General features: G+C 36.0%; 4 protein-coding genes across 5 annotated transcripts; 3 read left to right on the plus strand and 1 right to left on the minus strand.

Annotated features, from left to right (window-relative positions):
* Positions 1–1,379: 1,379 nt before the first annotated feature.
* On the minus strand, positions 1,380–3,168 carry LOC147390211 (DTW domain-containing protein). The gene has a single exon (XM_086417446.1). The coding sequence runs from the start codon at positions 2,946–2,948 to the stop codon at positions 1,485–1,487; it is 1,464 nt and encodes a 487-aa protein (XP_086273572.1). The 5' UTR covers positions 2,949–3,168; the 3' UTR covers positions 1,380–1,484.
* A 4,015-nt stretch (positions 3,169–7,183) lies between these two features.
* LOC147390212 (derlin-2.2-like) lies at positions 7,184–13,412 on the plus strand. Its single transcript, XM_086459795.1, has 6 exons — positions 7,184–7,538; positions 8,081–8,180; positions 11,104–11,318; positions 11,409–11,492; positions 12,072–12,128; positions 12,874–13,412. The coding sequence occupies exons 1-6, from the start codon at positions 7,440–7,442 to the stop codon at positions 13,057–13,059; spliced, it is 741 nt and encodes a 246-aa protein (XP_086315921.1). The 5' UTR covers positions 7,184–7,439; the 3' UTR covers positions 13,060–13,412.
* Positions 13,413–15,395: 1,983 nt separating this feature from the next.
* Positions 15,396–17,647, plus strand: LOC147390213 (uncharacterized). The gene has a single exon (XM_086457324.1). The coding sequence runs from the start codon at positions 15,512–15,514 to the stop codon at positions 17,456–17,458; it is 1,947 nt and encodes a 648-aa protein (XP_086313450.1). The 5' UTR covers positions 15,396–15,511; the 3' UTR covers positions 17,459–17,647.
* A 3,116-nt stretch (positions 17,648–20,763) lies between these two features.
* On the plus strand, positions 20,764–24,583 carry LOC147390214 (uncharacterized). 2 transcript variants are annotated; one of them, XM_086417431.1, is made up of 2 exons: positions 20,764–21,271; positions 21,386–24,583. In XM_086417431.1, exon 2 carries the CDS (start codon positions 21,445–21,447, stop codon positions 22,789–22,791), a length of 1,347 nt encoding a protein of 448 aa, XP_086273557.1. In that variant the 5' UTR covers positions 20,764–21,271; positions 21,386–21,444; the 3' UTR covers positions 22,792–24,583. The 2 variants fall into 2 exon arrangements, with proteins under 2 accessions (XP_086273557.1, XP_086273559.1); XM_086417433.1 differs by having other exon boundaries at positions 20,764–21,212.
* The last annotated feature ends 1,867 nt before the right edge of the window (positions 24,584–26,450 follow it).

Raw genomic sequence — 26,450 nt, forward strand, 5'->3', positions numbered from 1 at the left:
ATTAAACACTCTATTGTTAGGTTGTATTTTGAGATACTTAGGCATTCGTTTGTATATTCATTCAACAGCTGGTACTTAGCTCGAGCACATGATATTATCAAATTTATAGCTCATTTGGATACAAAATAGAAAGTGATTTTGAAAGAAAGTAACTTTAGGAGAAAGGAGAAAGTAGAAGGTAGTTTTCTTTCGCTTTCTAAGGAGTCAAAGATTTTTAATTTTTAAAAGTAATTTATTAAAATTAATCCAAATAAATTTTTAACGTTTTCAACTTGTAAAAGTAAAAAAAAAAAACAAACAATTTTAAGTGTATCAAAACAGACTCTTACACTTGGAATTGGCTCAGCTTGTGCTCCGAGCCTGTCTGATTTACAATTGGGTAGTGTTATAAGCACCCCAATTATTAATAAGGGCACCTCACACCATAGTCAATTTTTATTTTTTATTTTTTTGTCTTGTAAGGATTAAAAGTTTTGAAATGAACTGTGTTTTGGTGAGGATGATCTATGGTGAGGAGATGAACCTCACAAAAAATCAACCCATTTCTAAACTTCTAACCCCAATGTGTGGTACGGTCAAAAGTTATATGTAATCAGTTTGAAAAACTTGGAGGGAATATTTTTAGATAGCTGCTATTGGCACCTCAACTTTTACTTATTACAGCCCAATTAAAAATAATAAAAAAATAATTGGGGCTAAGTAAAAGTTGAGGTGCCTATTAAAGTTTTCTTTAATTTTTTTTTTTTTGTTGCTAGATTTCGATATTTTGGGTTTAAGATTTCAAATGAGCCTAATCATAACTGTAGACTACTACCATTTTTTTTTTTTTTTTTTAACAAAGTGTTATAATGTTGAGATAATAATTTGAACAAAAACTTTGTAATGTTTGAATGGTGTGTTTTAATATTTAATTAGAGTGCCATTAATAAATTAAGAAATTGGGATGTAATTAGTTGAAGTTGTTGTGCCAATAAAGCAATAACAGCTCTCTATTTTTAGGTAAAAATGTGTGTTGTGGATTTAAGTTAAGAGAAGGGTATTTAAACCACCCCCCCCCCCCCCCTCAAATAGATGATTTGGACATTAGTTGACTCGATCAAACCGTTAACAAAAACGATTGTCTCTTAACAACGACTATAAAATGTCAAAAAGTTCGACTAGCCTAAGGGCTGCAGAGGACAAAATTCTGTAAAACCATGGGGTCAATGCCTAGCTTGAAATGGAATTAATTATCATTCTGATTGATCATCGATCATCATCCTTTTTTTTTAATCGATAAGCTAGGATTTTATGACACAAGTTCATGAAGCAAAATATATGGAAAAAAAGTTCTACCAAACATAAATTAAGAAGGGAGTCTCTTACCAAAAACATCAACATAATAATCAATCAAAAGTTGTAACATTTTTCTTCCTTTTGCCTACATGATACACTCAGATTACATCAATCAAGAATCAATAATAATTTTATGTGCGATAAAGGTCTCAAGCTGGCGAGATTTTGCTCAATCTCTCATCTTTACATCGCCTCTGATCCTCGACCATGGACTTGAACACATCCAAAAGATCATCCAACCCCTCACAATCATCCCCATATGCCTTCAATGCACACACAACGCTCTCAATGGTGGACACACATCCAATCTTTGGCTGATGTCTCACTTCACTGTACAAGCTACTCTTGTTTGGATCCAATTTCAAGTGTGGCAAAAGCTTCAACCAAGGATTCTCGTGGTACATTCGCTTCGCCTTGTCCCATGTACCATCTAAAACAATCAAATGCTTCACCAAAAAAGTGACATCCTCTAACCCAATTGATTTCTTGGTTGGGAAGAGTAGGGCTGATCCTGGAGGAACCACAATTTCATACTCTTTATACTCTTCAAATTCCATACTTCCAACCAATTGTTTCCTCTGCAACTTTTTCACAATGAACCCATTTGAGATGGCATCTTGTCCTACCTGAGAGGCTAAAAGCTGATCAAAAGAGGGATTTTCCAAGTCATTTTGACGGGTTCGGAGATGGGTAAGAGAACAGGTGAAACCACATTTGGCAATGGTGGCAGTGATGAAAGGTTCTTCTTCTTCACCAATTGGGTTCGATTCCATTTGAACAAATACTGGTTTCGGGACTTGATTGTCGTCCATAATAATAGTTTGGGTATCTAATACCATCTCCTTTGCCGACTCCTCTAATTGTTTCTGTATAGAACCACGTTTACTCGTGCTTTTATGTTCTATCTCTAAAACCAAATTATTGCATTTCAATAAGGCTGAAATTCGTTCTTCGCCCACATTAACATCATTAGCATGAACTTGTTCCACACTATTCTTCTTTTCTGGGTACCTCAGAATTCGCTCAAAATCTGATTTTTTCTCATTGTTTTGAGAAATCTCAGCATTGGTAACACTATCAACACACCCATTCCTCAAATTGGACCCAACATTAGGGGCTTTAAGGTCTACCTCATAGACTGGTTTTTGGAGGACTTGAGACCTTAAATTTTGATCAAAATCTTGTTTCTCTGCAAAGTTTTGATCTTTATTCTGTTCTAACACCTGCCAACTTTCGGAATCTGGTTTCAGAAGCCGAATGTGGAATTGGGCTTCGAAATGGACATCAGAAACTGTTGCTACAGTGAGATTCTTGAGCCCTAGTGTAGCAATTCTCGTTGAATTAAGAGGATGGTTTCTCTCATGGTTGTGTTGCAGGATCGTAACAGCAATCGAATTGTCGATCAATTGGGTCTTGAAGCGAGAGCAGAGACAGAGACGAGCGGGTTTCGAGCACGAAGGACAGAAGGGTCTCTTTGGAGGGGCCTCAGTTCCCATTCCGAGGGTTAGGGTTTGAGAAAAATTAAATCTTTGATTGAATCTAGGGTTAGAAACGATCCAGAAAGTTTTCTTAGATGATCGAAACAGGTTTATGGTCCGAAAACCAACAAGCATTGCCGAATGTCAGACCATGAAACCAGAAAACCCTAGTTAGAGTCAGCGAAGAGAGAAAAAACCCTAAATATCTGCAAATGAATTGATTTTCAGCAAAGTGGATAGATTGATAGAAACCCTAAATTTCTATAGTACTCGAACGCGTAGTATAAAAGCGAGAGTGCGAGACAAGGCAAGAACCCTAGGCAGGTTTAACCTTCAATTTTCAAATCTCGGTTTATGGTCTCGCCTTGTTCATGGAGGATACCGAGTCATCTCGTATCAAGATAAACTATTTACCTCGAATTTATAAACGATTAATCATGATTTAATCCCTTTTTTTCTTGAAAAAATCAGGGATTATTTTTGTTTTTATCCTTTTTTAAGTATTATTTTTCATTTTTTATACTCAAAATAATTATTTTTACCTTTTTAATTTATCCAATTTTTATCGACTTTTTTCAAAGCTTTCTCTTGTTGAGTTATTCCCAAACCTCGACTTTGTCACTATGTTCTGAAGTAGTATGCGATAAATGCATGCTAATCAAGTTTAAAAAAAATTTAGACGACAATGGTAATACAAATTATGCTTGATAGGGTTGAATGTTAAAAATTAGAAATGAATTTATTTGAGAAAATGTATGAGTTACGCCAACAAATGATAATGCCACTAAAATTATGTGCCAATAACGTATTCCAAGCAAGTTCTTTGTCAACCTAATCACTTGTCACCATGTTTTAAATCTCGTCCAAGGTCGAGACAACTCGTTTGATTTATCTCAGTATCATCCACCAACGAGATGGATTGACAAATTGTCTCAAACCTGGTGTGTTTATTAAAAGTCAATCCATTGTGTCATTATCGAATTAGACAAGTCCAGTAAATCGGACAACTCAAATCCAAGACGGTTGAGTCTTGTTCATGGGCTAGATGAGGTGAGACGTGACATCAAAACAAGTTTTAAAACCATGCTTGTCACATAACCCACACTCAACCATTCAAAGTCAACCTTCTCAATGTATCTAATGAATCCTCCAACTCTTTAAGGCACTTTTACTTAAAAAATTTACTCACATTCTTAAAGGGGTGATTACATATATCAATGATTATTCTCTCATGGAGTTGGGATTTTTTTTTTTTTTCTAAAAAATCACCAACTACATTTTTCAAAATCTTTATTATTATAATGAGAGAAGTTCAAGTAGAAGTAGTTCAACACTAAAATTTGGATTTCAAAAATGCCCCCACTTAAACTTAATATAATTAGGTTTATTTTAGTAAAATATAAAGTTTGCCTAGTTTGGTGCTAAACATTTTTCAAAATATGGGTTAGAAGCTTTGGAATGAGGTGATTTTTTGTGAGGATGATCTCTACGATGAGAGATCACCTTACCAAAAATCAGCATATTCCAAAACTTCTAACCTCATCAAAAGTGATTTACAAAATTTGGACGGTTCACGATTCTTCAACTTGAAAACTAGGGTTAGAAGTTTCAAAATGAGCTGATTTTTTGTGAGGATGATCTCTTCATCGTAGAGATCATGCTCACAAAAAATCAGTCTATTCCAAAACTTCTAACCCCATCAAAAGTGATTTACAAAAAAATGTTTGACACCAAACTTAGCAAACTTTTGGGCTGCCGAATCGCTCCTTATACATATATATATATATATATATATATATATATATATATCAAATACACATCCTTAAAATAACATTGGTTATTATTTTAAATTACAATTTTTTTATTTTTATTTTTATATTATATAATCTTTAAAACTATTGTGCGAAAACGTGCAACAAATAAAATGAACAATGAGCAAGAAATTGAATGCAAACGAAAATAGAGAAAAAAAATAAAAAATAGAAGATACGATTTACATGATTCGACAAAATGCCTATGTCCACGGTTAACGATGATCAATCCACTATCTCTATCAAAATTTTACAAAGTTCGTCAGAAACCCTAATCCACTATTACACTTCTTTGTCCACTCTCTCTCTAATGACTCCTTCTTACTCATTAATAAAGAATCCTAAAAAATACCCTTTATATACTTAGGGTTATAAATAATAGAAAACGGATTCAATCAAAATCCAAACAAAATGAATCATCAAGAAATCAGATAAAATTCATGACAATTCTCCATGTGGACACGGGATTTTTAATATTTTCGAAACATCCCTCCACTTTAGGGTGTTTTGGAGTCGCCACCATTCAAATTTGTAAAAGGGTGTGAATGGTCACCTGATGTCACATTTTTCGAAAAATCATACATTTTGTATGTTTGATGACTCTCGTTGGATAATGCACGTGGCCCAACCTTGATTCAAGGTAAGGGGGTCCATTTATGGAGTAAGGAAGGTGTTAGGCACCCTACTCCATCCACGTAATGTGGTAACCTCGGATTCGATTTTTTAAAATAAAATAAAATCGAAGAAAAATTCGATATGTGCCCTCAAGTGTGAGGGCCTTTCAATATTGATTTCAATCATTAAGGGCATCCTTATGAAGAAGGGGCCCTTTGGTGATTTAACCCATGGTGGTGTGTGTAAATGTGTGGGAAAAGGGAGAGTAGAAGAGGGGGGTTAGAGGGGATGGTCCTTTTTCAAACCCACCTTGTCCCAATCTTGATCTTCAAGACTTTTCTTGATGTTCTTCTTTGAGTTGACTTGGACTTGCTTGAGGTTGTAAAAGATTGAGTTGAGTTGTAGACTTTTTAGAAGATTGAGAGTAGAGTTTTGAGTATGGGATGAGAGAGGGTTGAGTGTAGTGAGGTGAGTTGAAGGTTAAGAGTAGTAAGGAGTGAGAGTTATCTTTTTAAGGATTTTTTTGTCAAATTTTCATTAGTTGTTGTAAGGGGAGAATGGAGGGATTTTTATAGAGGTTGGGGAGGTATTTTAAGGGTATAATGGGGTGAGGGATGAGAATAGTGGATAATGACATGGGTTTTAGAGGGAAAGAGTGTGAAATTTGAGATGAAAATGAGGGTAGTTTTGTAATGAGGGCAATGGGTTGTGTTTTAACCCAAATGGTTTGGATCTTACCCAAATCCATTTGGGTAGAGTGTTTGGTGGGGTGAGATGAGTGATGGTTGATGGGAGGAATGGTGGTGTAAGGGAGTTGTTTGGAGAAGGAGTGTTGAGATGGTTGAAGAGGTAAGGTGTTTGATTTGGGGGGATGGGTAGTGATTGGTTTGATTTTGAGAGGATTGAATGGATGATGACATGTGGCAAACGAAGAGATGAAGAGATGGGTTGATTGGTGATGGTGGTTGGTTGATTAGAGAGAAGAGTATGGGGGTGGTGGTGGGAGGTATGGGTTGAGGTGATTTTCTGGGAGTGTTTTAAGGAAAAGTGATTGTTTGATGTGTGAGAGATATGAGTTATGATGTGGGTTGTTAAAGAATGGGGAATAGGTTAGGGTGTATAGGGTATGGGTTGAGTTGTTGGTTGCTGATGATGAGAGGATGGGAAATAGGTTAGGTTAGGGTAGGGTTATGGGTTGAGTTGATTAGATGAGAGAGGTGGAAGGAGATGATGACATGTGTCATCTCTTGGTGATTGGTTTGATGTGATGATGATGGGTTGGATTGGATTTGGGTAGTGAATTGGGCTTTGGGCTTTAGTAGTAGATTGGGTAGGGTTTTGGGCTTAGATAGGGGATTGAATAGTGATGAGGATGGACTTGGGTTTTAAGAAGAGTGATTGGGCTTGGTTAGAATAGTATTGGGTTGAATTTAAGGATGTAGGAGGGTGGTGAGGTGTGCCGGTCCATGGGATACGTGAGTGGCCTCGGACATTTATTAATTGAAATGTGTTGGATTTTTTGTAGGTTTGGGCTTCGGGGCCCATTCCAATTTTCGATTTTTGAGGGCATCTTGCGTCGAGGGCCCGCCCAAATTCGGGTGTCTACACTCCAACAAAAATCATTTTAATTAAAATATTAAATTACAAATAAATCCTTCAAATACATGCGCCTTTGCCGATGCCATCGTCTAATACAAATTAAAAATGTTATGTTGTTATGTTGTGGTATAGAGTATTCTAGATTATTCTAAATTTTCCAAAAGTATTTTGGATTATTTTATATATTTTTTAAATCCTTATCGAACTTTATAAAGTGCTACATATGATTTGAGGCCTACCTACCAACCTACCGTGTTGTTCAAAGGGATTTATATTTATAGCTGACTTTAATCTCAGTGGCCCAAATAAGTTGTAAAGTCTGATTGGTTGAATGTGTTGTACTTGCCGAGAGAAGCGTTGGATTGTGAAAAACATGACAACCATCGAAATGACGAATATACCCTCACAAAATAGGTATTTCCTTTACTGTGAAGGCAATCTCCAAGTGACTCGAAGGGTATTATATTAAATTCACAGCTATAAAGCCGGTATGCAGCTGCGTTAAGCCTGTAACAAGCTGCCTTCGATCTCTCTCTCGCTCTCTGGGCTTCTCTGTGAGAAATTAGGGTTAGGGATTTGGGTTGAATCAGGAATCTGAGAAATGGCTCAAGCAGTTGAGGAGTGGTACAAACAGATGCCAATTATTACTCGTTCGTATATCACAGCATCAATTATTACCACCATCGGATGCTCGCTCGAGGTACAAATTTGTTAGATTTTTTTTCAATTTTTGGTATTTATTTTGACTATCAAATATTCTCATTGTTTTTGTTTATTCTAGGGTTTTGGATTTTCATTTTAGTTACGATTATTTTTAGGAAATTTGGGTTTTCAAGACAAAGTTTGGTTTTTGTGTAATTGGGTTTGATTGATTTAGTTTTATTTCTATTGGGCTGTTTTAATTTTGAGAAATTAAGATGCTTTGGGTTTTCTTGGAAATTAAATAAGCTATAGGGCTGATTTTTTATCTTTGTTTTTATGGTTTCCTTCTTTCTTTTGCAGATAATTTCTCCTTATCATTTGTATTTAAACCCTACACTTTTTAAGAAACTTTGGTTTTTTCGGGACAAAGTTTGGATGTTTTTGTGTAATTGGGTTTGATTGATTTGGTTTTATTTCAATTGGGCTGTTTTTAACTTTGCGAAATTATGATGCTCTGGGCTTTATTGAAATTAACGAAACCAACAGTCTGATTTTTATCTTTGTTTTGATGATTTCTTTCTTTCTTTCTTTCTTTTGCAGATAATTTCTCCTTATCATTTGTATTTAAATCCTATTCTGGTCATTCGGCATTATGAATTCTGGCGTCTCATCACAAATTTCTTGTACTTCCGTAAAATGGGTAAGTTTTATCTTGTACCTTGAAGTGCCTTCTCATCTCATTTTGGATGAATTAATTTTTTTGTTAAATTTATTATATGTCTTCTGATTTTCTGTTCTGATGCTAAATTGGGACGGGTTTTGGTACATTTGATATATCTTAATCATCCCATTCTTTGATCTTAATTATGGTGTTCTATATTGATTGAGTAGTCAGAATTCTTTCAAAGAGGAGAAATGCCAACTTTTGAGTTTGAGGAATCCCTATGTTCCATCCAACCGATTCCATTTTGGCCAAAAATTTAGTTGCTTATGGGAGTCCCAACTAAGAAATAAGTTATGATCGACACTTTAGTCATCGATCTGAACCAAGCCCATCAATTGAACCGCCAACTGTGTCGTGACCCACACTTGCTCCAATGACCCAATTATGGGGAACCCAATTATGGGGAACCCAATTCCATTGCAACCTTCGAAGGATCGGTTCCTTTATGGACTTTTTCTAACAGTATCTCCATAGTTTGGGGATCCAATCATGAGAAACAATAACATATCTGTGTGGTGTTTGGGTACACGGAACCTGATCTTCTTTGTGCCCTAATCCATCTAGATCTGTATACGAATCTAGGGTTTTAAGAGAACCCAAATCAGATTCAACGATGGATTATCCCTTATCGCTAGTTTTCGAACATCACCTGCAATCTAAAAACCAGATCGACAATCCGTGATGCGTCCCTTAACAAAATCAAATTGAAAATCCTTACTCCAAATTGACCATGGTTGGTAGAGTTTGGTCGTTTCTCATTGTAAGATTCCTATAGACGACGTCAAATTGTAGATGCAAAAACTTGCACTACCTTGAGATTTGTGATGATACCTCGCGATTTTCTCTTCTCGTTCCCCTGGGTGTGCCTGCAACAACACCTCTTCGACGCAAAGTCAGAATCTTAGTACACAAATAGTGTAAAATTTAGAGGGGGGAGAACTCCTACCTTTTAGTACTTCTGTCAATCTATTTATAGAGATGAAACCCTTGGATCTCTTTAGATCTTGTTACTGATTTTACCCTTATCCAATTTAGAAGGAGATCTTAATTGGTGATTTTGGAACGTATCTAGTCAATATCCCATCTTCATATATTCCTTCTTCCTTGAGATTTTCGCTCACTAAGATTTTAATCACTTTTAATCTAATCCCTGATTTTTAGGGATTTGGGCTGATTGAACGGCTCTACTATGCATCCTTAACCCAATATTTCCCCAACCAACCGAGGCTCAAACCCATGGTTGGTTTGTGACTGAGCCACCAAGCTTACCCTCTGACGAGTTGACTCAGATCTTGGTGTTTAATTTGAATCCTTAGGTGCCACGTGTCACCCCTTGGTATGCAACGGAAAACATCCTCCACACATATCAAGTGTTTTCCTTTTTTAATATAGATCAAAGTTCATTTCCATTTTCAATAAATTTTACCATTCGAGTCTAACATCAAGATAAGTATATTTATGTGTTTTTTTTTTTTTTTTTCAATTTCAGAAGTAATGTATTATCTTTTGATTTTTTAGGCGCCTGATCTGCCTTTTGAACAATAGTAAGTTTAAGACCCACCAATGAAAATTTTAATGTAGCCCCAATCTTGTCATTTCCTTTTCACCACTATTGGATGGCGTGGCAATCCATGGATTGGTGTTCTTATTAATGGCTCCATTGTAAGTGGTTGGAGGAACCTTGGCTACTTCCAATCAAAGTGGCAAGTACATGTCTTGTGAGGATTCTACTTTAAGTTAGAAGTGGGGAGATGGGGAAGCAATTTAAAATTTGGTAGTTTTCTTTTTTGGAAAAATATCTAGATTTTATAAATAAACGGTGTGCTTTAGCAAAGGATCATTAGTGGGATTGTTATTCTTGGTCATTGCATTGATGGGACTTGGGAGGACTTTCAAATCGTCAAAAAGCTTACCTTAAAACAAATCCGAAGATGGGACAACATATTTTAGACAACCCATGTTCTAGAATGCGAGTTTGGGATTTTGAAAATGGAGAAATGCTAACCCTGGTCAGTCAAGTATATCATCAAGTGGAAGGATATGAAACTATTTATTTTGATTTCTTTGTCTTGAATGAAATTTCTAATTCAAGTGAGGTCTTAGAAAATGACTAAAAGATTATATAGTATATATGTCGTCAAATGTGCAATAGTTATAGTGTATACGTCGCGAGGGGGGATGCCCCCCTAAAATTAAACTTTGGGGTTTTGGATTAAAGATGTCCTGGGAGGTTGGTGGAGTCAAATTGAATTTATGTAATTTGATTCCATTTTTAGCAATGAAACAATTATTCCGTTGATTTGGAATCCTCAGAGAGCCATTTGAAATGTGAGAAAGTGGAGTGTTCATCAGAAGTCAAGAAGTCGGGTGTCTGTTGAGAATAGGGTTGATGCTCCCAATCACTGTGTTTCAAATCAAATGCTCACTCTTTGATAGTGTAGGGCTCCAAAATCCAACATTTGATGGGGAGAAAGTTGGGGGTCCATCAGAAGTCAAGAAGTCGGGTGTATGTTGAGAATAGGGCTGTGTTCACATCAAAGGACCACTCTTAGGTAGTGTAGGGATCCAAACTCAAACATTGCATGAAAGAAATTTCAAAGAAAATATAATTGCTCAATACGGGCAAAAATATTGAACTCTGATTTTTTGGAGACTCGTCTAGTGCAAATGATTATGAGAAGAGGATTCTAAATTTTGAGGAATGTACAAAATTTTTTCAGCCCCAAATTTTGTGACAAGGCTTTGATGATGAATTTTCTACAGATTTTTTTTTTAAATTTTTTTGGCAGACATTGCTTCAAATTTTTAATTACTCCCTTTTTCACTGATCTTAGAATCATACTTTTAATGTGCATTTCAAGGTCACTATTAATCTTAATTGTTTTTTTGGTGTTGACAGACTTGGATTTTTTATTTCACATGTTCTTCCTTGCTCGATACTGCAAGCTTCTTGAAGAGAACTCATTTAGAGGAAGGACTGCTGATTTCTTTTACATGCTCCTATTTGGTGCCACTGTCCTAACTGGAATTGTTCTTGTCGGAGGGATGGTACCTTATGTATCAGTGTCTTTTGCCAAGATTATCTTCCTTAGCAATTCGTTGACCTTCATGATGGTCGGTTACCACATATTCATTTTTTCCATGCAGAATTGTGTTTTTGGTGATTTCCAATTTGTTAATTCTCTATGATTTTCTGTTCTATAGGTTTATGTATGGAGCAAGCAGAACCCCTTTATCCCTATGAGTTTCTTGGGCCTCTTTACTTTTACAGCAGCTTATCTACCATGGGTGAGTTGCCGAACCTCTAAATACATCACATGTTTGTATTTTATTCTGAGACTGGATAACCTCATATTCATTCCTTTGATGGCCCTAACATAAAGGGTTGTAAGAGTAGCACTTAAAAAATCTTGACACATCCTTCCACCCCCTCAACATGCTTGCTTCCTTTCACTTATCACTTTTTCCTACCTTTCCAAATAGCAGATTTATAGTTTCTGTGAGCTCATGACATGAGCTTAACTGTGAATCATTCCTTTTTTTTGTTCTGAAGCCATGATGACACGTTAATTACCAAGGAATCTGAGGTTTAAATTACCTCCCTTGAGGAAGTCAAAAAACAAAATCTCATACTTACTGAACAAAATGCTTCCAAAAAGTGGGTTTTTTTCTTAATCAGTAGAAGGTGGTTTATTTAATAATTGTGATTATGGAAAGCTTATTGAGGAGTGTGGGAAGGATGCATTATTGGTTTGCAATAATGTTTGTCTGAAATAGGTTTGCAATTAGCTGCAACCTGTCTTGAGTTTGCATTCTATGGATCATTTGTAATACTAATGCCCAGGTTTCATTTTGCTTCAATTTCAGGTTCTTCTGGGATTCTCTGTACTTGTTGTTGGTACCAGTGCTTGGGTGGATCTTCTGGTAGGTTTCTTGGTAGTTAGAGCTAATGGTAATAAATATTAGACGTAAATTTATTTTGCTAATTGGGAGCTCTTGCGCCGTGATTTCTCATGAAGAATCTGTGTCAGGAATATAGTTAGTTATTGACAACAGGCTTAACTGGCAATAGTGGGGCCAGTTGATACTACACTATAATTTTATCATCAGTGGTGAACATGGTTTTAAAACTCCTTTTGACATCTCGTCTCATCCATGAACAAGACCGAGTCGTCTCGGATGAATTTTCCGATACGTTTGAGTTGTCTCGTTCAACAATGAGACGAATGAACTATGGTTTTAAATCTCATCTGATACGTTTGACTTGTCTATCCGTCTCGTTGGTGGACGATACCGAGACGTATCGCATGAGTCGTCTCGGTTTTGGACGAGATTTAAAATCATGGTGGTGTAGGAAGAACCTTGCCTCAACTGAAGTTATGGTTTATAGTAGAGTTAGTAAAATAGGATTCATTAGTCCGACCCTAGTAACTGGGATTTGGTGTAGACAATAATAATGTCAATGGCTTGCAATGTGATATCGTCAAAGCATAATATTTGTTATTTAATATTTACACATATGGAGTTTACTTATTGTGCATAATCTCACTCAAATAGAATCTTGTGTTTTTACACATTTTACTTTTAACAAGGAACTATAACGCTCTTATGTTTAAATTGTTATCGTTGTCTGTTCATAAAAATAGAAAATCATGTATGTATGTTTCAGGGAATGATAGCTGGTCATGCATATTATTTTCTCGAAGATGTGTATCCACGGATGACAGGACGACGCCCACTAAGGACACCCACATTTATCAAATCCTTGTTTGCCGATGACACTGTTTTGGTGACTCGACCGGCAAATGTGAGGTTTGCTGCTCCACTTGAACAGGAAGTTAACCAAGATCAATAAAATCTCCAGGGGAACAAGACTGGTGGGATGTGGCCATTGCTGATCTCGATCTTCCTTCCTCCCCAAATAATTTTAGGGGTGTACAGAGGTGAGAGGCACACTTTTGATGTTAATGTACTTAATCGTCGTAACCATACCAGTTTTGTATCTCAAATATGTAGTGTGGATAATTTCATAACCTTATATAAGTCCTCTTGGCTCCCTTTATAAAATAGATAGCATTTTTAGGCCCATTGTGAATATCAAAGATTGAACATATTGTCCTGTGCAGTGGTGTTTCTTTCTCTTCTCACTTTGAATTTAGGATTCGAGAAATAAGAAAGATAGGATCTTTGAAGTTGATTTTTTTTTTCGTTTTTTTTTGTTTTTTGTTTTTCCGAATTAAGCTTACAAAAATTTGTGCAATTTAAGTTGTGACGACTGCTACCGAGCACCAAACAGGTGCAAATAATTGTGGTGCGTTATGAGGGCATTCAGGTTATTTTATGTCGATTTATCATAGAAGACTTGAGTTCAAAGGACTACCCATACATTTTCAAAACCTTTGATCAGGCTAATTTATTTATTTATTTATTTTTTTTAAAATTTAAATTCTGATTTATACAATGAAATCTAGATGGCTGGTGGGCACCATGGCTCTTAGTAAGATAGTCACGCTAAGCTTACTCTTAGCAAAATTCAAAAAAACACTTTCCTGACTAAGAGCTCGTTCGGATAGTTTTAAAAAGAGAGATTCTATTGTCACACCAACTTTGCTAATGCCACCCCAATTCATCTGTAAATCATCAAGGGTGAATCTCCATTTAGTGTGTTGAATATGACGAAATTTTGAGTTTGGTAAATTGTTCATTTTAATTCCAAAACATGTACACGTCATTTTTATAATCTATTAACTCGTGAGTTCTTCACTCACTTTAAATATCTACAAATTCATAGACATACCATCGAATTCATTGATTATAAAAGTGATAAATACACTCGAAATGCATGTTTTGAGAATTAAAATGACCCGTGTATTGAAACTGGGACTTGAACTTAAGTTGTACAAATTTTGAAAAAATCCCAATCACCAAAGAATTAGCACCACATCTTGGGGCGGCATTAGCAAAAGTTGGGTGTGGCAATACTCTCATTAAAAAAAATACTTAAAAAAAAATAAAATTCTTAACATTTTAAAAAGCAAATGAAAACTTCATTCACTTTTTAAAAATTACTTTTTTTCCCAAACCAAGTATCTTCCACAGTTACTTTCTACTTTTTTACTTTATTATCCAATCACGGCGTAAGTTAGTTTGAAAAGTTTTCTTGATGGGCATGAAAACATGATAAGATGCCGTAAAGTGTAAAATTGTAATATTTAATAATTTTCAAAATTTTATTTTTTTACTTTATTTAAAAAAAAGTAATTTTTTAATATGGAATTTTAGCTTTAAGTTTACAAATTTGTCGACCATCATTTTCAAAGTCTTGGATGAAGTCAAAAGATATTCCCTTTTTCTTTTTTTTTTTTATATAACACACTACAAGATTAGGTTTACCCCTAGAGCTGAAATTTTTTTTTTTTTTTGACGAATTAATGGGTGAAAGTTTGATTTTATTATTTAATAATTTAAGTTTTAATAAATTATTATTTAATAATTTAAGGACGAAAAAAAACCCAATTTCATTGTTAATTTCTGAACAAAAGGGATATGGCCAATTTAACAGGAGTCTTTACTAAATTATAAAAAAAAAGAAAAAAAGAAAATCCAATAATACTCTTTCAATAGTGAAGATACCAATCACGTTTGATGTTGGCATGTGGGACCAGTGAGTAGGATAACATTCAGCACCCTCCGTAGCAGAGGATAAACACTCCAATGGGCCCCACCCCACCTTTGAACCATCCCACGACTTCTCTGACTTTCTCCCAAATTTGCCTTACCAACAAGAAACGAATAGTTTTGGCAAACTCAATTAAAATTTAAATTGACAGCTGTTATTGGCACCCCAATTTTTACTTTTTCTATAAGTAAAAGTTAGGGTGTCAATATAACTCTTTCTCATTTTTATTCTAGATTTCTATTATTTGAGTTTAAGATTTTATATGAGCCTAATCACAATTTTAAATAATTGTTTAAATTATTTGAATGAATGTTATAATGTTTTATAATGCTTAAACAATAATTTGTGTCAAATTATTGTAATATTTGAATGGTATATTTTAATTTTTGATTGGGTTGGGATGAATAAAAATTGAGGGTGTAATAAGTAAAAGTTGGGGTGCCAATAGCACCTCTCCTTAAATTCCAGCAATCAGTCATTGGATAGTCGGCAGTACCACCAGAGGACTATTCTCCTTCTCCTTCTCCTTCTCTTTCTCTGGACGTTTGTGATTCTCAAACCCAACAAACAACATATAGTTCTCTTGTTGGAACTTGGCCTTCTTCTCAGTTCGAAAACAACAACAACAATGGCCCAAGGCCAAGAAGAAGTAGATGAGTGGGTATCCATTGTAGAGGAGAGAGAAGAGAAGATGGTGACTCCTTCAGGTAAAAACCCAACACTCAGAATTGCTAGATTTCTTAAACACTCTGTTACTTGTACCAACCAAGTCTTTGAAATCCCTTCATTTGTTCACAATAAGCCTATAAAATGGTCATCTGAGGTTCACTTCAAAGGGTGGAGATACCCACAAAAAAAATGGAAACAATGGGTTGATCAAATGAGTCCAATATATGAACCCATATGGAAAAAAGCCAACATTTACGACTCCATCATTGCTTCCACATACGAACTTAGAAAAAATAGAGAATTGGTTCTTGGGTTAACAGAGTTTTGGTGTCCTGAGACCAATACATTTGTATTTCCATGGGGAGAAGCAACATTGACACTTGAAGATATGTTTATTCTTGGTGGGTTTTCGGTAATTGGAGAACCAATTACTAATCCTATTGCAGAAGACTTATCAAATATCGAAGAAAAATTACTAAAAGAGCACAAGAAGTTTTGGAAACACAAAGTAGGAAAACCGTGTCACTCCGCATGGATCAAACGGTTCATGGATAGCAATTGTGAATTAGAACATGTTGCCTTTATATCCTTGTGGTTGTCAAGGTATGTACTCCCCACCTACCCTGAAGAAACTATGAGTACGCAAATGTTTCCAATTGCCATACATTTGTCTCAAGGAACACGGGTTGCTCTAGCACCCACGGTCCTCGCGAGCATTTATAGAGACTTGAGAGTCTTGAAGCAAGGCAATGTTGCTTCAATCACTACTAAAGATGATAGTAGTAGTAGCACTACTACTGAGCCGCAGCTTAGTGTTTGGGCACCATTCCAAATTATGCAGATATGGGCTTGGGAGCATTTACCAACTTTGCGTCCGAAACCAAATTCTCTCAATCATGGTGAGCCAAGAGTGACTCGGTGGCATAAAATCAGTTCCAAGTCGGAATTCAAGTCAGTAAGATCGACTATGAATACAATTAAATCTTTTGAATTCCGGCCTTATTCCTACGTTGTGGGTAATTGGCGAAGACCTTTGTTTTACGAAGAGCGAGGAGGATGGGTATTTGATAGCCCAAATGTTAATTATGAGTTACAGACATATTGCCGTTGCATAATGGCTTGCGAGCTTGTTGGACTAGACTGTATAGAACAATATCTCCCACACCGAGTGGGGATGCAATTTGGAATGGATCAAGATCTGCCGGGTCATTTCGTCCGTGCCAATGCAACATGGGAAGTAGCTTGGAGGACGTACGACAAGCCCCATAGAAACATCAGATTCTATCTCCCACCCTGTCTCGTTGAACCGAATGTCACCGCACGATACTTTGAATGGTGGAAGCAATGTGGGTCAGCCAGACAAGATGCGGTTCATAACATCTTGGAAAACGAGCATAGCTCTAAAAGTCTAGAGAAATCACAAGATGCTTCAGATGAGAATGAATTAGAGAGCCAATGCTCTCCTCCTCCTGGGTTTCCTCGGAAATGTTGGTGGGAATTGCATAGTTCGAGCGACGATGACAATATCCCACTCTCACAAAGCCTTAAGCGTATTCGAGACATCAACGCTGCCAAGAACAGAGCAGCTAGAGCCCACAAGCGTACTTCAAGCACCCAAGTTCAGAGTCCTCCATCCTCAACTACAGAAAAAGAAATTGGCGTAAAGAAGATATTGACAAATCAAATGGAAACTAGAGTACAAGTCAAGGTTTCTGGGAATTCAGTTAATAATTCGATAGACACGCAAGATTACCGAGGAGAGAGCAATGGGGATGAAATTCCACTGCCAGGGATGGAATTGGAAGCTCGGATTAGCAAACTTGAGGAAGTGTTTGACATGCTTAAAAAAAGTTTTGGTTCCATGTTTGCCGCAGAGATGAGCAACGAAAGTCCATCTCATGCATAGAGATGCAATGGTGAATTATTTTTTATATCCTGCAAATGTAGTATCTAAATTCTGAAAATGTTTTAATCCGGGAGTCTGATTAGCTATTATTATATATGCATTTGGGTATCTTGCAAACATATATTCACGAAAGCATATTATAGAATTAAATGAGATTTTGTTGATTTTCTTTTATTTCAAATTGGTTGCTTCTGTACTTTGTGTTTGGATTAAGTGGGGTTCATGGAATGTATTTCAACTCCTTTGATTTTTGGTTGCAATTAATGAATCAAGCCAAGAAGCTTTGTCAAGTCAATGTGGTCTCTGTCAAGATGATCATCTTTCTCATTTTCTTATATTCTAATGGAAGGATTTTCCTATCTTCTTGGTTGGGTGTGTGTTAGTCTTCCGTAGAACGATAGAGTAAGAGTGATTGTGGCCTTATTCATACTTGTATATCTTACCAATTTCCCATTCTTTTTCAATCTCAAATACAAAGACTCCAAGTATCAACTTTCAAGTGCAGATTTGGGTATTTGTTCGGATGGTTATGCTTCCAAGCATTCCATCTCAACAAAAATCGATAAGAACCAAAATCGATGTTTTATTTAGGTTTCAATTTTGGGTATATGTGGAATTGAACTGAAACTTACATCTTTATAATTTTATAGGGGTTCTAATTCTTGGGTGATTTCATATGAATTGGAGTGCTCTTAGCAAAAGTTGATGTGGCAATAGAATCTCTCTAATTTTATTATTGGAGTGCTATAATCAAAACCAGTGTGGCAATAGAAGTTCTTCAAAATTCCCCCTCAGATCCAAACATTTGAAGCTACCGAGTTGGGTAACGTTCAGCACCTAGGGAGCAGAGAATAACACTCATAAGAGAGAATCCCTCCTCGAAGGAAGGAACTTTGAAGCGGGCAGCCCGCTTCAAAAGTTTGAAGAAACCCTCTCCATTGGATTACACGAGGCATTTTCAAAGACGTATTTCAAAATTTTGGGAAAATTTAAGGGCATGAAATAAATTAAAAAGAGGGGTTTTTTTGAAAATTTGAAGCGGGCTGTACACCGCTATTTCTGTCATAAAATTGACCCAAAATCTAAATGATATGAAAAATTGAAAATCGTATTTAGCAGGTTTGGATCGTTGGAGTAGGTTCAAATAAAAGAATTGGTCAAGAAGGTTTGATGTCTCCTGGGCCTAACGCAGATCAAGTCGGATACAGATCCATTCCTAGATTCGTCAATGTCAGAATGATATTTTACTTTGACAGCTATATTTTTAAGTTACAAAATATCATTTTTCTATCACATGTGATCTCACAAAATGAAATAGTAAAAATGGTAAAATAAAATAGGATGGTTGTTCCCCCTCTTTTACCTCAATCTTTATCCTTGTAAGAACGTATCTTGATGAGAACTTCTAAATTTTATTGCATTTTTTTTTTCTCCTATTAAAAAATACTCTCAAGTTTTTTTTTTCCTCTTTTATCTCCCTTTCCAAGAATATTCTTCTTTCAATCTTATAGACATGCTTTTCTCTTATCCCCTTTTTCAATAATACTCATCCAATTTTATTATCTTCCTCATTTTACCTACTTTGAAAATCTGGTCTTAATATAAATTTTCAACAAAATAAAATAGGAAATAAAATGCCAACATTCCAGTATCACCCGACTCGAATCATCCCAGTTGGATCTGGATATGATTTTAATTAGTAGGATCCAAATCAAATATAGATTCAAATCCAACTAAATATAAAAAATTTGGAAATGAATATAGACATATTTATTGTCCGACCCGACTCCAACCGATTTTATGCCCCATTGTTATTGTTCTAGCCATTCAAGGGTACTAAAATCCATTGCCAGATCACATTTAATGCTCATCTGTTAGGTATGGCTAAGAAATGTAACACTCATTTGTTGTTGAGCATTACAGACTGGTAAGGGGTAAGAGGAAGCATATCCTTTGTAGCACATGTTCCTATGGCAACCCTGTAGCACACGTTCCTATAACCACCCTGTAACACACTTTCAAAGGATGAGAGAGAGGTATTAAAATTTTTTTTTTTTAACATCTCAACTTCTTGTGATCATGACTTAGATTTGATTAAAAAAAATAATTCAAAAAAATAAGTTTTTTGATGTAGATCTATGTCTTTAAAAATGAACGACCACTAAACTCCACAGATTTTAAGTGTGAGATTTTATTTTATCGCTAATGTGAAGCTCTTTAGACCATTAAAATGTGCTACAGGGTTGCTCCAGGAACCGTGTGCTATAGAGGATCCACGTCTAGGTTAAGAAAAATAACGCTCGTCTGTTACATATTGATAAGGTTCAGAAACCTACCGTATTTGCATCATTATTTCTATAAAAGAGGTTGTATGCGTAAAAGGAAAATATATAAAAGAGAATCTTCTTTAATGTACTTCTAACCTATCTCGCAAAGGTTTAAGCAATTTGAAGATAATAATACCACCAAGAACAAAGTAACTAGTGTCCATAAGCCTTCATCAAGCATCTGATGGAGAACAATTCAGACAACGTAGTGTCTGAAGATTCAATTATCTATGATGGAGAACGCAATGTGGATGAAATTCCGCCTTTCGTGAAGAAATTGAAAGCTTGAATTAGCAAACTCGAGAAAGTGGTTGCTAGGCTGAAAAAAGATTTTGATTATCTGCTCAAGAAAGCGGGCGAAAATAGTATTGCATAGAAATGCAATGCAATACTAGTTATATCCTTAAAAATAATGTAAGATTTGAATTATAAAGATGGATTTTGTAATGCAAATGTATCTGAAAATTCACATCCAAATTTACCAATTTGAATATTAAATTTAGCAAAAGCATTGTCTTTTTATTCATTGTTTGATAAGAATTTGATTGTTGATAGTGTGTGTTGGGCCTACATCCTATTTAATGGAGGTGGAAAATCTTTAAAATTCAGATTTCAAAGTTTTATTTCCGTTTATTTCGTTTTAGATTTAAGACTTCAAAATTGAAATTCAAAAGTTTTGAACCAATGATAAGGGGACATTAGATGAAACTTCTGAAGTTTGATTTCTAATTTTCTGACTTCAGAAAAATGTTACCAAACATAACCTAAGAATTTGCTCCAACAGCTGATCTTCAACTTTATTGACCCACAAATGATACATCTAACAAATATAAAATTGGTGAGAAGTGGTCCTAAACATAAATTCTTTCTTATTCTCATATTAAAATTATACAAAATGGGTCTGTTTTATTTATTAATTTCCCCTTTCCCCCTTCTAAGTCTACTTTATAATTAAAGCTTTGATGACGATGAATCCTGCTTTATTGAAGCATCAGAAACCCGTTCTCTACTGAACTAGTTTTACAAAACCCTAGAATTTGCATAGCTGTTTCATCAAAATAGAAACCCTAAATATTTCTTGGAAACCCACTTCAAAACTATAATCACAAAAAGCTTTCAAAGTCAAACCTGTGTGGCTCAATTACCCATTTTTTTCCTGATCCTTTCATCTGTCTCACTGCGTTCTACAGAACCAGTCTTCCAAAACCCTAGAATCAGCATAGTTTTTGCACCTAAATACAAACCCTAAACATCTCTTTCTTTCTCTATCACTGTGCTTTGCTGAACCAATTGTATAAAATAAGTCAACTCGGTCAAGGTGAGTGACGAGAGGAGATGACACATTGGGTTTGGAAACTATGGGCTTTCTTTTTCAAGAAGCCTATGTTGGAAAACAGGGTAATTAGGACACGTCCGTACTTTGTTTGGTGAGTCCCCACGAACCCCTTCCCCACACACAGTTATCAACACTCGTACAGTTATGCTGGTATGCATATAGGCTTTGAAACACTCAACTTTAACCATTTCCCCCCCTTATTTTGTGATTTTCTTGTTGGAATGTGTCTTTCCTAAAATAGATGCTTTTTTTTTCCCCTCTCAGTTACTATTTACTAAACAACAACAGTGGCACAACAAGAAGAAGACCAACAAGAGATATTCATGGTAGATGAGAGAAAAGAGAAGATGGTGACTCCTTTGGGTGAAAACCCAACAGTTAGAACTGCAAGATTTCTCAAACCCTCAGTCACTTGCATCAACCAAGTTACTGAAATCCCTCTGTTTGATCTCAACGAGCTTGGAAAATGGTCCTCTCAAGTTCAATTCAAAGGTTGGAGATGCCCACAGTTTAAATGGAAGGAATGGGTTGATCAGATGAGTCCAAAATATGAATCCATATGGAAGAAAGCGGGCATTTACGACTCCATCATCGTTTCGAGTTACTCATTTAGAAAAGATACAGAATATGTTCTTGGGTTAACAGAGTTTTGGTGTCCTGAGACTAACACATTTGTATTTCCTTGGGGAGAAGCAACATTGACACTTGAAGACATGTATGTTCTGGGAGGGTTTTCGGTCATTGGAGAACCATTGACTGATCCTCTTATAGAAGATTTATCAGCTATTGAACAAAAATTAATAGAAGAGCATAATAAAGTTTCGAAATCCACAAGGGCAAAGCCATCACACTTAGCATGGATGAAACATTTCATGGATAGCAATAGTGAGTTAGAACATGTTGGGTTTCTTTCATTGTGGTTGTCAAGGTATGTCCTTCCTACCTACCCTGAAGAAATTATGAGCAAGAAAATATTTCCAATTGCCATACATTTGTCTCGGGCAACACGGGTAGCTCTAGCACCGGCGGTCCTTGCGAGCATCTACAGAGACTTGAGAGTGTTGAAGCAACATATATTTTCTTCAATTACGGCAAGTTGTAGTGGTTGTAATGAGTTGCATCTTAGTGTCTGGGCACCATTTCAAGTTATGTTGCTATGGGCTTGGGAGCATTTGCCAACATTGCGACCGAATCCAAATTTCCTCAATCATGGTGAGCCTAGAGCGGCTCGGTGGCTCAAAATCCGTAAGAACATTTACAAGTTGAAACTCGAGTCATTAAGGTCAATTATGAATTCGATTGAGAATTTTAAATTGCGCCCTTATGCCGATATTGTGGATAATTGGCGTAGACCTTCCTTTTACGAAGAAGAAGGAAGATGGATATCTAATAGCCCAAATATTAATGATGAGTTACAATCATTTTGCTGTTGCATAATGGCTTGTGAGCTTGTTGGACTAGACTGTAACAGTATCTCCCACACCGAGTGGGGATGCAATTTGGAATGGATCAAGATCTTCCGGGTCATTTTGTCCGTGCCAATGCAACATGGGAAGTTGCTTGGAGGACGTATGACAAGCCCAATAGAAATGTCAGATTCTATATCCCACCATGTGTCGTTGAACCAAATGTCACTGAACGATATTTTGAATGGAAGCAACACGGATTAGCTAGACAAGATACAAGTCAAAACATCTTGGAGCAGAAGCAAAGTTCGAAAAGACTTAAGAAATCACAAGATACTTCAGATGGAAATGAATTAGAGTGCCAAGTAGCTCCTCCTCCTGGGTTTCCTAGGAAATGTTGGTGGGAATTGCAAAGTTCGAGCGACCACGACAATATGACACTCTTGAAAAGGTTTAATCAGTTTGAAGACAGCAACACTTCCAAGAACAGAGGAGATAGTACCCATAAGCCATCTTCAAGCACTCAAGTTCAATGTCCATCTTCAACAACAGAAAGAGAAATTGCTGTAAAGAAGATGGTGGTGGATCCGACGGAGAACAATGTACACAACAAAGTTTCCATGGATTCAGATAATAACTCGTTAGACACACTTGTCAACAAGGGAGAGAGCAATATGGATGAAATCCTGGTGCCAGGGATGGAATTGGAAGCTCGGATTAACACACTTGAGAAAGTAGTTGCTGAGCTTAAATTTTTGTTTGGTTCCATGGTTGCCATGAAGTTGAGCAACGAAGGCCTATCTCATTAATAGAGATGCAATGCTGATTGCTGAATCGTTACTTGTATCCTCCAAATGTAGTATCCGAATTCCAAAAACAGATTCTGTTATGTAGATGTGTTTGAAAACACCCAAAATATACCATTTTGAACTTTAAATTATAGGAAAGAATTGCCTTTTGTATGTTGTTTCCAGCTTAAATGATCCTGCTCTACGATGGATCAAAGAAATATGTAGTGTAAAGAAATATAAACAGCTTCTTATTGTTACTTTTAAATTTACATAGAATGCTCTTTTCCCTTTCAATCCTTTTGATTCTGTTTTATATTTTTCCAAATTTTTGGGATAAGGCTTTGATGTTGATAATGATGATTCTGTTTTTACTGTTATCAGATTTGTTCTGTGAAATCGTTGGGACTATATCCACCTCAAGTCGTCCTCTCCATCTATTTGTGCCATGATCAACTTGAGGAAGGGGAAGAAACATACATAATCATCATATGATTATTGGTGATGGTTCAACTTATTTATGGAGGGATACTTAGCCTGAGATGGGATCAATTGTGGGGAAGAAACATACATAATCATCATTTGAAAGGTAAATGAGGGTTTATTCTTCACTTTGGGAGCCATTCGGATGCCCTTGAGTTGCTGACTTTGTTAATGAGAATAGCTGGGTGTTGGATAAAGTGTACAATGGTACAATGAAGGCGATTGTGAGCCTTGTTCATTCTCGTCCCTTACTGATCGAATGGAGATGTGGAAGATAGAGTTGTTTGGACTCCAAATCCTAAAGGTAATTTCAGTCTTGAAAACGCGTGGAAGTCCTAAATTAAGACCGATAGAGAATGTGGTTTGGAAAAACGCCATCTAGAACGTGAAGAGATTGAATTCCTTGTAATCTCTCAAAGCTTGGTTGGCTGTAAATAGAAAGTTGCTCATGGGGGAAAATTGACAGAAAAGAGGTTTACATTCAACTTTTAGGTGTGTTTTATGATGACAGTCCATGACATGTGAGTGTGGCATTTGTTGCTACTCTCTACCAAATATGGTATGAATGGGCTGATATTTGAGAATAAATGTTCCATAAAGGGTCCAGATTGTATGTACCTAGGGTGGAGGATCGAAATCCTCCCACACCTCAAAACATGCCACGTAAGCCACAAGCCGAGGAATTAATGCCTAAATTTCCTTGGCTTGTGGCTTATATGGCATGTGTTGAGGCGTGGGAGGAGGTTTTCAATCCTCCAGTACCCTGGGTGCATACGATCTAGACTTGTTCCGAGTTTTGACGTGGTAGCTTTTTATTACGTTTTTTCAGGTACAATTGTGTGTGTGTGTGTGTTTTTTTTTTTTTTTTTTTTCATATTTGGGGTGTAGAGTGCAGGTCATGCACAGTCCAAATCATTTTTTTGGAGGACCCCAAAGTGAAAATTTCCAATATTACCATGGATGTCTTCCTATCTTTAGTAGCTTGGTCAGCAGTTTAGATTTTATTGGGCATAATTCTGATGGTTGCTTAATGTTTGGGGGTACTGGGAGCTGAGGTAAAGTTACAAAATATAAATTGAATTGTTATCAATGCGGATTCGTATTATGCCATCTAGAACATGAATGCAGGGTCAGAAACTACATCTAAATACATCTTTATGCTAGGACGAAGTACAAATGATGGAGCTTGGCCGGTGTTTTAGTTCGTGCACTTTTGAGTTTTATTAGGGGGAGGCTAATCAGGCAATTTATTTATTTTGGCCAAGATGAGGAGAAGATGAGTTTTATTAATTTTTTATGATCTGTTTGTTCCTTCTGAGCTTTCATCTGTTCTCAGTGATGATGTATCTTGCAATTACATTTGATTAGAATGTTTTTTCATGATTTTTAATGAAGGGTGGGATCTCCTTAAAACCCCAGGGGGCTGATAAAAGAAGCAGCAATATTGTAGCTGATTGCACTAGGTTTTCCTCCTGATATATATATATATATATATATATATATATAATATTGTAGCTGATTGTACTAGGTTTTCCTCCTGATATATATATATATATATATGAACAGCGTTCCTAAGACTCATATTGGGACTCACATTGCGACACACCGTTTTGTCTTATATGGGCAAAAATATTTGGAATGGACTGATTTTTTGTGAGGATGATCTCTATGGTGAGGAGATCATCCTTGCCAAAAATCAGCTCATTATGAAATTTCTAGACCGTCCAATTTTTGTTGAAAAATTATAGACCGCCCAATTTTTGTAAATCAATTTTGATGGGGTTAGAAGTTTTGGAATTGGATGATTTTTTGCCAGGATGATCCCCTCATCACAGAGATCATCCTAAAAAAAAATCAGTTCATTCCAAACATTTTTGCCCATATAAGACAAAACGGTGTGTCGCAATGTGAGTCTCAATATGAGTCTTAGGAACGTGACCCTATATATATATATATATATATATATATATATATATATATATATATATATAGTATATGTATTTCGATGAAACACATTTACAATTGTGTGCGCACCCCACGTCAGAAATTTTAGAATCACAGTAAATCCCAATGTTGTGTTGCAAAATTTTCACCTTATTCAACCTTTCAATTATTGTTTTTCCCATTGTCACTGTTTTGTTAATATTTTCTATTGTGATTATTATTTTTCCTTTAACTGGTAATTACAATCAGGGGGCAAATCTTTGCTTTCGCAAAACACCATGAGTGTTTGAAGGCATTAAATGTGTTGTGGTTTATGGAGCCTGATAGTATCAACAAGGAGGTACTATAAATGAAGTCACGTATTCATGTTGGTCGAACTTGGCTTCATGGGGTATTTATATTTCTCGTTTTTGGTGAAAGGTTGTAATCTCTAACTACTAGTTTTCTCTTCATAGTTGAATCAGTGTCATCCGTGGACGTACTTCAATTTTGAGGGATTCACGTAAAATCTGTGTTTCTTTTGTATGATTACGTCTTGTCTTGTGTTTGTTTTTTTGATTTGTCATTTTGGTTGGATTGCACTTTTTTTTTCTTAACAAAACGAACATTAATTGCCCTGACAACTACCTTAGCATAAAATTAGAATGCGTCAAACGAGCACTAATTGCCCACAAAACCTCATGATGAGAAGACATTAGTTATCCAGAA

Source organism: Akebia trifoliata, chromosome 11 (genome assembly GCF_017979445.1).
Source record: "Akebia trifoliata isolate Shusen 1 chromosome 11, ASM1797944v1, whole genome shotgun sequence".
NCBI lineage: Eukaryota > Viridiplantae > Streptophyta > Magnoliopsida > Ranunculales > Lardizabalaceae > Akebia > Akebia trifoliata.